Source organism: Pongo abelii, chromosome 12, assembly GCF_028885655.2.
Source record: "Pongo abelii isolate AG06213 chromosome 12, NHGRI_mPonAbe1-v2.0_pri, whole genome shotgun sequence".
Taxonomy (NCBI): Eukaryota; Metazoa; Chordata; class Mammalia; order Primates; family Hominidae; genus Pongo; species Pongo abelii.
The window spans coordinates 81,812,059-81,823,397 of record NC_071997.2 but is presented as its reverse complement, the minus strand read 5'-3'; the positions used below and the strand labels follow the sequence as shown (position 1 = coordinate 81,823,397).

The following is an 11,339-nucleotide window of genomic DNA, read 5'->3' as shown; positions in this document are numbered from 1 at the left end:
TTCCAGAGTCATTTGGGGTTTAACTTAAAGTATCTATGCTAAAAATAAAAATATCTTCAAAAACAGACCCTTCAGGAGATACGTAAGCCCCTAAAGAAATTTTTCCCCTCAGGGACTTCTCTTGTCCCCATTTTGGGGTTGGGAGGAGGAGGGAGTAGGGACTGATACAATCCCAAATCACAAACACTATTTTTTTTACTACAAAAAAGGAACTGTGATTTAATGACCCCAATGTGCATGCTTCCAAATGATCACCATGAAAACTATAATTTAAAATTAAACAAACAAAAAACCAAAAACACAACAAAATCACACACATCACAGGAAGGGCAGGTCGCAGGGATATCCTTGCAGCCCTTTTGGAAATTTTCATATGGCCCTGTATCAAAATAGCCTTTGGGCCCCCAGAACTTTCTAGATATGCCCCTGCTCAAGTATGGCAGGAAGATTCATCTCAGAAGAAGAAAAAGCTAATTTGCAAGTGACTCTGAGGAGCCCTGTATCATGTTGTTAGAGTTTTCAAGTACCACACACACAGCTATAGCGAGAAACAAAGCCAGTTACTCTCTTATCCACTGCGCTGTTACCTGACGCAGATTCCTGGTGACTTTCACATCATGCCAGGCATTATCATTAAACTTTCCATTCACAGGCTCCACTAGTGCTTCAAAGGCCCCTGATCCCAAATTAATGACCAGAGAGACAGCTCCATTTTTCAGGGCAAGATTGACATAATCGGCCGATTTCCCAGTGTGAAGCATCAGTCCATTCCTCTGAAGGGTTTTAAATGAGAGAGTTATTTCATCACTGCTGCTTTGAATGGGGTTTTGAGACAAGTCGTAGCAGAAGTATTCAGATCCTTTGAACGTGGCAATATATTCTTCTTTTCCTAGAGGAAAACAGATGATACATACATAAGTAAACGAATACACTATGCAAATCAGCAGGTCTTAACAGAAACAATAGCTAATCACTCCCCAAATTAACCTGCTTAATTAGATTTCATGACATGAACTCTGTCTCAGTCAAACAGTACAGTAGGGGGCAGTATTTTTTTTAATTTTATTATTATTATACTTTAAGTTTTAGGGTGCATGTGCACAACATGCAGGTTTGTTACATATGTATACATGTGCCATGCTGGTGTGCTGCACCCATTAACTCGTCATTTAGCATTAGGCATATCTCCTAATGCTATCCCTTTCCCCTCCCCCAACCCCACAACAGTCCCCGGTGTGTGATGTTCCCCTTCCTGTGTCCACGTGTTCTCATTGTTCAATTCCCACCTATGAGTGAGAACATGCAGTGTTTGGTTTTTTGTCCTTGAGACAGTTTGCTGAGAATGATGGTTTCCAGCTTCATCACACGTATGTTTATTGCGGCACTATTCACAATAGCAAAGACTTGGAACCAACCCAAATGTCCAATAATGATAGACTGGATTAAGAAAATGTGGCACATATACACCGTGGAATACTAGGTGGCAGTATATTTTTAATAAATCTCAACTATTGGGCCATCAACTGCAGTAGCTAAAGCTGACATTCTTGAAAATTCAATTAATTTTTCAGTATCACTGCAAGAGCTCTGATCAGAGAAAGTAGTTCTGTGATATCTCCAGGGCATGAATCAGGTACCATAAATGCATATTGGATGGTTCCACTCTGCTGACAACAATGGATTCCAAGATGTTTTCAACATTCTTTCCATCCAACTGAGGCATTATTTTAATTTTCAGTGAGACATTTATGTTCAAAGATCTTTTTCAATGAAGAGACAAACAGTTTTATCATTGAGAGACCATAGCAAATTATCTGGTAAGGAGAAAGGAAAGAAAAAAAGATAGAATCTGGTCTGGGAGTAAACAGACCTCCTACAGAGCATGTGCATTTTTTCTCTCTGGATGGAGGGAGTAGCGATAGAAAGTCTAATGGAGTCAGCTGGATTACTGATCCATTCCCTAGTCTCATCAAGCAGATGGTAGGGCTGGCTGTTATGACACTGGTAAGAATTCTAGCACATCGTCATGGGGATAGCATGTAAATGAAGTCTCAACATTTTCTTCGTATCTCAGTCTTTACCAGATTTAGGAGTAACAAGGCAGCTCTCACAAGATGCTACACAGATCAAACAGAAAGGTGGATATTTGGAGAGAACAGTCTTCTCCCACTGATGAGGTGAGTTGAACCAAAGGAAGAATGTAAGCCATAAGACCCCCTGACTTTCTAGGCAATAATGATGCTGTGCCAAGAAAAATGAGACAGCATGGTTGGGAATCAGCTTCTGATAAACTATAAACATATAATTATAAAAGGTACTGGAGAAACTTAATCTGTCCCACTGGCAACATACTATCACTATTATGCCCCAGAGAGGTTGTTGCACTCTCCCCTGTAATAGGTTTTTAATCTCAGGACTATTTTCATTTGATTGTCAAATAACTCACGTCCTGGAATCAGAGCTCAAATCACTTTCAACGCATCAGTGCCAGATGATCTGCCTTCCTGGATGTAGAAAATGGCCATCAGTGGCTACAGGTAGTCAAACCATAGCAATAAATATCATGGTGAGCACCTACAGGTATTCACCAGGAATTGAGCCCTGGAATATTAGTCATTGACTACTAGTAAATTATTAGCCAAGACTATCAGTCAGACCAAATAATTCTGAGTAAGTCATAGGAAAGACCTCCCAATCTGTAATAGTGAATCCCTCCCATTCAAACGCTCAAAATATTGGCTGAGCACCTCCCAAGTGTTAAGCCCAGTACCAGTAATTAGGGATAATGAAGTGAACAAAATGGACTTAATTCCTGTCTAGGAAAGTTATAGTCCAGGTGTCTGCTCCCCTGGTCAGTCCAACATGGCAAGTGGTTCAATACTGGGTACAAGCACAACTATATATTACTATTATACTGAGAGAAAAATGTGGGTCAAAATATGAGTTTGGATTGCAGGTTGGCCAGTAGCTGTCACTAGAACAATTATTTGCTTTTCAAATTTTGGTTTCTGAAAATGGTTAGAGATACCAATCTTTCAGAATGAATGTGAAGATACAATGAGATAATGTCTGTGCAGACATCTGGTAAAGTTGATATGTTGGTGATAAATAGTCGATGTCTTCCTGCTTGCCTAATTAATGTGATAAATGTGATAAATGATCTAAAACAAACAACATAAATCATATGTTATTATGAAATATAGAATTTTCTGTTTAAGATAAGAAACAGGACAAGGATTCCCACTGTCAACATTTATATTCAATGCTACACTTGACGTTGTAGCTAATGCAGGAAGACAAGAAAAATATATGAACAATGTAAAGATTATAAATGAAGAAAATCATGTCATATAAGCAAACATATTGCACAAATTGAAAGACTAAACTAATCTACAAAAATTATTTGGCTTAATAAGAGACTTTGGAAAGAATTTAGAGTTCTGTGTACTAGAGACAATCAATGTTTCAACATATGTAAATAGATTTATAGATTCAATAAAATCATAATCAAAATATCAAAAAAATTTTTAAAAAATGTGAAAAGCTGATTCTTCACAATCTATTTGAAAAAAAAGAGTCCCAAATAGCCATGATATGCCAGAGAAAGAAGATGAAGTAAGTTGCCTGTGTAAAGATGGACATTTATTACAAAATTATAGCGCTGAAGAAAATGCATTAGGATAGGTAAAACGAGGAGAATAACGATAATCAAACTTAAAATATTCTTAAGCATATATGAAAACAATTTATACTGTCAAGCATTTCAGATAAGTGTGCAAAAGATAGATTAGTCAATAAAGGTTACGGGGACAATCAGTTATTCATAAGAAAAAAGTGAAATTGGATCTTTACATCCTTTTGTTCACAAAAATCAATTCTACATGGATGCCTGATTTAATTTAGAGAGGTGATCTGTGAAAACTTGTCAGACAATAAATTTTGATATGGAAGAATGGAAGGATTTCTAAAATTAGCATAAAGGCACTAATAAATATTGACACATTCATCTACATTAAAATTAAGAATACTGGGTCATCAATAATACCATAGAGTAAGAAGTTAAATAACAATTTTGGAGAAAATATTTTCATTTCCTATTAATCAACAAAGGATTATAATCCAGAATATGCCAAGCACCTCAGCGAATCAATACAAAAATAAAGACAACCAATGAAGAACATAGACAAAAGAAATGTAATTTCATAGAAAAGTAGATATGTATTGCTTATGAATAATGAACAGATGTTCATTCCTATTAGTATTCAGGAAATGGTAAAAATCAAACTACATTCAGATACCATTTCATAGCCATGAAATTGACACAAAACGAAAAGAAAAGAGAGTAATTCCACATTTTGCCAAGGCTACCGAAAGTCATTCTTATATACTGCTGTTGCTGATAAAATAAAAATTGACCAACTGTAATAAGTTTCTTTTGGCATTATGCAATCCCATGGGAATTTCACATATTATAAAGAACTTGGGTCTCAGTCCTTAGAAAACAGTTAACCACGATCAGTTAACTAAACATTTGCCAATTCCTTCAACTCATTTGTCCTTGCTTATTGCTCTGCTCATTTGATGATAGGCAGTCAAGTGGGTTCTGGTTCATATATATGTATGTGTGTGTGTGTGTGTGTGTGTGCATACTAATAATCATATATGAAAACAATTTATATTGTCTGGCATTGCAGAGAAGTTAGCAAGATACAGAGGTCAGTAAAGGTTGCTGAGACTATTGGTTATCTATAAGAGAAAAGTGAAATTGGATCTTTACATCCTTTTGTTTCCCAAAATCAGTTCTACGTGATGAAGGATTTAATTTAGAGAGGCAATCTATGAAAGCTTTTGTCAGACACACACACACACACACACACACACACACACACGAGATCCACTTATCTGAATATGATATTTGCGAAATTTTACATTCCCACTGAATAAGTAGATCTCTGAGTCAGCAGGAGCCTTAAAGACAATCCTGTAGCCCAACCCATTAATTTACATTATTAGAGAGGCAATCTATGAAAGCTTTTGTCAGACACACACACACACACACACACACGCACACACACACGAGATCCACTTATCTGAATATGATATTTGCGAAATTTTACATTCCCACTGAATAAGTAGATCTCTGAGTCAAGCAGGAGCCTTAAAGACAATCCTGTAGCCCAACCCATTAATTTACATTATTAAGAAAGCGAGGCTCATGGAGTTTATATGACCCTCAAATTCATGAAATGTGACAGTAACAGAAGTGGGACTAGGATTCAGACTACTAATCCAGATTCTGTCTAACATGCCATGAAACCTGTGTGTCAGAAAGAAGTGATATACAGCATTGTGAAAGAAAGAAAAAAAGAGAAAAAAAACTGATTGTGAAGATATGTCTTAGTAAGAAAATTATAAGTGTGTTTTAGTCTACTCAGTTTAAAAGGGCAGGGAAGCATGTAATATATTAAGAAAGATTCCACTTAGATAATTAAATTATAAAGTTTTGGAGCTTGAAGAGGTTTGGTCCAGTAAGAAGGCTATAGAATTTTATCCAAGATATCTTGTATCATTCCAAATCTTCATAACTCAGAATAAATCTCAACAAAGGTTTTGTTTGCCAGATAATGTGGCATACCCAAGGGGAAAAATAATAAACAGTTTGCAATTCACTATGTCATAAACTTTGAAGTTATATGGGTGTTGATGTATTTTTAACACTATGATATTCCCCTTACTTAAAAATGAAAATATACCATTTCTTTTGTATTGTTTAATTCCAAATTTAAGTAATTCAAATTTACATTAAAGGCAACCACATAGTTTTGGAAAAAATTCAGTCTGTGGAATATACAATTACCTTAAAATGCCATAAATGGGACATAAATCTAAGCAGGGAAAATATTTCTTCCTATGTTCTTTTTCATGAAAGAACATATATACTACATGAAAATACAAAAATCACTGTTTTTCACAATATATTTATAAGAATATTATGTTTCATCTAATCATTTGCTACCTTATAATCTTTGTAAGTAATCTTTGTGCTATTCTATAAACAAATACTAAGCAGCAGAGTGTTTACATATGTGTTTCTGCTGAACACTTAAAGTCTAAGTCCATTTTTAAATACAAGTCCCGAATAACTTTTTCATTTCTAATATGTGCTAAAACAATGAAAATGAAAAAGAAATTAGACCCAAAGCCATGTAAATGTCAATAAATACTTATATCTAGGATACAAAGAGACCTCATACAAATCAATAACAACAACAACAAAAAACAAAAACACAACACAAGCCAATGGGAAAAAAAGGATAAAGTAGTTGAAGAGACATTAAAGTATAAAAGGCTATCTTCAAAGAAATGCAAACTAAACCACAATGAAATAACAGCACACTCCACAGAATGAATAAAATGAAAAATACAAAAAAAAAAATCCAGTGTCAGTGAGGATGTGGGGCAGCTAGAACTCTCATACATTATTGGTAGGAACTATTTTGTGAAACTGTTTGGCATTCTTTTAAACCTGAACTTGTGCCTACCCTATGAGCCACCAATTCCACTCATAAGCATATATCCAACAAAAAATACACATATCATCAGAATAGCATACTAGAATGTTTATAGTGTTACTCTGCATAAACTATCTAAAACTTAACACTACTGAAATAACAACCAATAATAGAATGGATAAATTTCAGTATAGTCACACAATAGAATATTAAATAACAATGTGAATCTATGCAACAGAAATACAGATAAATCTCACAGTAATAATGTTTAGCTAAAAAAAAAATGCCTGACACAAAAGAGAACATAGTTCTGATTCCATTTATATAAAAAATTTAAAAACAAACATAACTAGCCTCTGTTGTTGTAAATCAAGACAGTGGCTACCCTTGGTAGAGATGGAGAGGGGACAGTAGTGAGGAGAACTCTTGGGGTACAATTAAGGTTGTTCTTGATTTAAGTGTTGCTTATGGGTGTGCTAAGTATGCGAAAAATTAATTTACCTGTACATTTATGCTACATTTATCAGCATAAATACTATATTTCAATAAAATGTTTGAATAATCTGGATGATTAAGCATAAAATGAATTCGTCTGATGAAGTATTTTCTTCCTGATTAATAGGATGATATGAGAAGACACTATTCCTATTAATGCTACTATTAATAGTAAAAGCTAAAATAAAGCCAATAGTAATAATTTCAATTGTCACTTTTAAAAACTTTTCAATGAATATTAATATCCTTTAATTACCATTTGCTCTTAAGAGTAATCTCTCAAGATTAAAAAAAATAAATACCCTGCATGGTAGTAATTGTTTGAAGATCCAGATCTTAAATGTGTTGATTAATGGATTGATATCAAGATGAAAAGACCCTCTATTTCTAACCATAGCAATGTTATGATAAAATTGGGAAAAAGTAAAATTAAAAAATTTGAAGCATCTTTCCAATAGTCTACAACAATTGATTTTATGTTGCCATACAGTTGGAGGAAAATATTTAAGAGGCTGCCATGGGATTTCAGTCCTATTCCATATCCAATCCACTATAACTTAGAAGAAAATTCACAGTTCTTGCTCATCTAATTTTCTGAGAGTAAGTTCAACTTTAAGATTTTTTTGATATAAAAACAAACTTCTTATCATAGAAAAAAAAAAGTTAACCATTACTGAACCACTTCATTGGATGTTGTAGAAGGTGTTCAATCCTTAGATGGTAGACTGAACAAATGTATTGGTTTCTATACCAAGAATCACTGATTTCTACTTTATGGGAAAAAAATGTTAAACAAAGATAGGTTAAATGACTTCCTAAGTTCACACAAAAATTGATTCTCAGGACAATGCTCCTTTGCATTACCAGTGCATAGAATATAATCTCATTAATTTGACCCAATTCCTCTATATCTTCTAAATTCACTGAACTTCTTCACCAAATAAATAATCTGCAGGGAAATTACCCACATCCTAAAGACAAGGATGCCTGTGGGCAGAACGAAGTCCCACCATCCCCAATTACATGAAGAATGTCAGGTCATTTTTGTATGCCAAAAAACTAGCCAATATTATTATTCTTGATTATATTGCTTTTCATATATATAATCCCAAATCACACAGGTTGGAAGGTTTTACTATAGTTATATTATTCAAAGATTATGTTCAACATAAACCAGAAACTAAAATCAATATATGAAAAAACAAATGAATGAAAAAAGATATTTGGGTAAGAGCTCTCCTTCATTTATTTTTCTATTCTAGAAGTCAAATATACAAAAATATTGTGCCAAAAACATCCTTTACCAAGCAGATGTACACATTAGAAGTCTGCATTATTAAAACAAATAAGCCAGCCTGTCTCTGCCATAAGAAAAAACAACTTTAGAAAAGCAGAAAAGGAAAGTCTGCTTATTGAAATTCATATGAAATTAAAGCCTCAGTCCTTAAGAAATTTAGTATTATCTTATTTGCCACGAACTGTGTAATTGAGAAATTAAAACAATAAATTGATTATTACAAGGAAAAATCACACTACTTTCAAGGGAGAGTAGTTCACTCATTAGATTTTCTACGTAATATATGTTGTAAAATATTCTAAAATTACCAACTGTTATTCAACATATGTAAATTCTGAGTCTAACTTCTCTTGTTCTACAGCGAGTAATCAAGATTTATAAAATATTCACTCTTCAAGATTTATCTCACTTAGGTAAACCTCGAGACCAATCCAGAAATAAATTGCCAAACTTCTATCAAATAATTCAAAAGAAGACCCAGGACTCTTGATGATACACTTGAGGTCACTAAATATGAAAGGTAAGTTAGACTTAGACATTATTTAGTCCAGTGCCTTCATTTATTAGATGAACAGTGTCAGGGCCCAACAGACAAAACTATGGTCACATAACTAACTGAGGAAAAGTCAGAATATAATCCTTGCCCTCTTGATAACAGTCTCAGGTTCTTCCTAATTTCTAGATATTGCCATAAAATGAGCTTCTAATTCATTACCAAAAACTAAATGCAGCTTAAATTTGAGGATATTTCTGCAAAAGAAAATAGGACATGTTCCAAAACTCTAGTACAATAATTTTCCAATCTTATTGTGCAATTGGTTTGCATTTGTTAAAATAACCAAAGGTGCTGAGGACCAAACAGGCCATTCTGTGTCTGGCTGGACTGACTAGTCAGTTCTACATATAAAATGAGACACACAGGGAAAGGAATGAACAAATGATCCTGGAATTCACTAGGTGTGCAACATTTCAATTTCTGGGCCTGACTCAGATTCAAGTACCTACAATGTAATCTATAAGAACTAGATGCTGTATTTTTTAACCTGAAGAAAATCATTAACACAATCAAAATTAAAAGTAGCTTCATGAATATGGATTTTATAAAGATTCTCTGCAAGAAATTTGAAAATTTCTGGGTGCCAATTAATGATTACTTAATAAATAAGTAAATTATAATAATGCAATTATATTCAAGGAGATGTATAGGTATTTTGTATTTATAAACAGTCCTCATTTATGAAATGGATATGAAGTAAATAAATTTAACTATGAAATCATCTTATTACCAACTTGGTCAAGGCAATATATTCTGAGCAATTTATCTATTTAACCAAACCTCAAAGAATAGCCAATTGCTTCTTTCTCCCTAGAATCAGACTGGGGTGGTCTGTAACTCTAAAAATCTGTAATTTAATTTATCCAAATAGTGTGGCCATCTTGTAAACTGTTCTAAATTATAGCATGTATTTTTTTTAATATATACAGATGATAGCATCTTGGAAGGCAACAGCAGAGGAAAGGAGAATTTTCACAGGGAAGAGGAAAGAGTTGGTGAAAGTGAAATTGCTTTAACAAAATAATGATCTCTATACCTCCTACTCGAACTGTGGTTTGAAGGACAGTATCATCAGCATCACTTGGAGCTTGTGAGAAATTTAGAATTTCAAGGCCCCCTCGACCCCAACTTACTGGTGCAAACTCTGTATTGTAACCCGATCCCCAAGGTGATTCTAGTGTACATTAAAGTGTGAGGGTCTTGTTGTTATGAACAGATTCTTATAGTGCTGCAATTTAGAATATCTTTTAAGAATTATGAAGACAATTTTGTGTCTCTTGTATCTGAAATAAGTATTAAAGGCAAAATATATATTGATATCATGGCACTGTTCTTAAGGAATTAACATCCAGATGAATTATTTTGCATCTTTTCATTGGAAATAAAAAGCCGGGGGCGGGGTGGGGGGGCGAAAGAATCAGAGAGCTCTGATCAGTGTGTAGACGTATAAAATATCTATTTAATATGTACCCCAGCAGAGAGTCCAGGCTTTAAATCATTGGAAGCAATCTCTCAATTATTATTCTCAACATGTTTCACCTTTAGGCAATATTACAATAAAATTCTCTGTGGGTTTGTAAACTTAGCGCCACTCTTCTGGATAAATGTAAAGGGTTTATAACTCCTGGTATATTCAACAAGTCATCATTATTAGTGAATATACTTAACAAGGTTCATGCAACTGCATTTACGGTTCTCCCTAGAAATGTCTTTGTTCATACACTGCTGCAACTGAAAACTATTATGCATTCTGGATGTAAACTGATTCAATGAAAACAAATGGGCCTGGGCTGTCACATTTCCACTTACTATAGTCAAGTGAACTTGGAACATTTTAAAGTTAGTAACACTTAGAAATGCAAGAAATATATACTGCTAACTCAAAGTCTCCTATGTTTTAAAAAAGAATGACAGTTTTTTAAAAGAAAGAAAAAAAACTAAAATTATCTTGATATCCCCAGCACATTAAGTAGAGGAGAGGGTAATAAATATGTGATAAGTGTAATGAGAAATCATGCTGGATGGGAAGAAATGTACTTTTTTAACTCCATCCATTCGTGTGCTTCATAGAAGGCTTGACCAAGGTTTTTTGGTTTATTTTGTTTTTTTTTCAGATGGAATGCTACCTTGTTATTAAAATAATGCAAAGAAGTAGGTCAGTATACACTAAAATCAGTATAAAATAGGAACACTTGAATTGTTGAATACAATTCTTCACACTAGGAGCACAGGAGAAGGAACACTGAAAACCTATGGCATATCTTTGATTTCAACACAGAAAGAGCATAGAATCCAAAGGTAACACATGCAAATCCCCTATTCTAGATATTAGAAATACAACAGTAAATAAGGCTCTCAGGGTCTCCACTCTCATCAAACCAGTGATGGAGAGATAACCATAAGTGAGTCAAGTATAAGTGAGTTATATGTGAAACTGAGCAAGCAAAAGAGTGCAATGAGGGTGTGCAATAACTAGAGC

General features: G+C 34.0%; 1 protein-coding gene and 1 long non-coding RNA gene across 39 annotated transcripts in view; one reads left to right on the top strand and one right to left on the bottom strand.

The window, feature by feature from the left end:
• The window catches only part of NRXN1 (neurexin 1), a 1,121,298-nt gene that overhangs the window by 712,498 nt on the left and 397,461 nt on the right, over nt 1-11,339 (bottom strand). For all 38 annotated transcript variants that reach the window (XM_054548195.1, XM_054548164.1, XM_054548166.1 and 35 more), the window contains one exon: nt 588-889. In XM_054548195.1, the coding sequence (XP_054404170.1) occupies nt 588-889 (302 nt within the window). The remainder of the gene's footprint in view (nt 1-587; nt 890-11,339) is intronic.
• On the top strand, nt 2,012-10,780 carry LOC129057703 (uncharacterized). Its single transcript, XR_008522423.2, has 3 exons — nt 2,012-2,177; nt 8,718-8,824; nt 9,790-10,780. It is a non-coding gene; the product is annotated as an uncharacterized LOC129057703 (long non-coding RNA).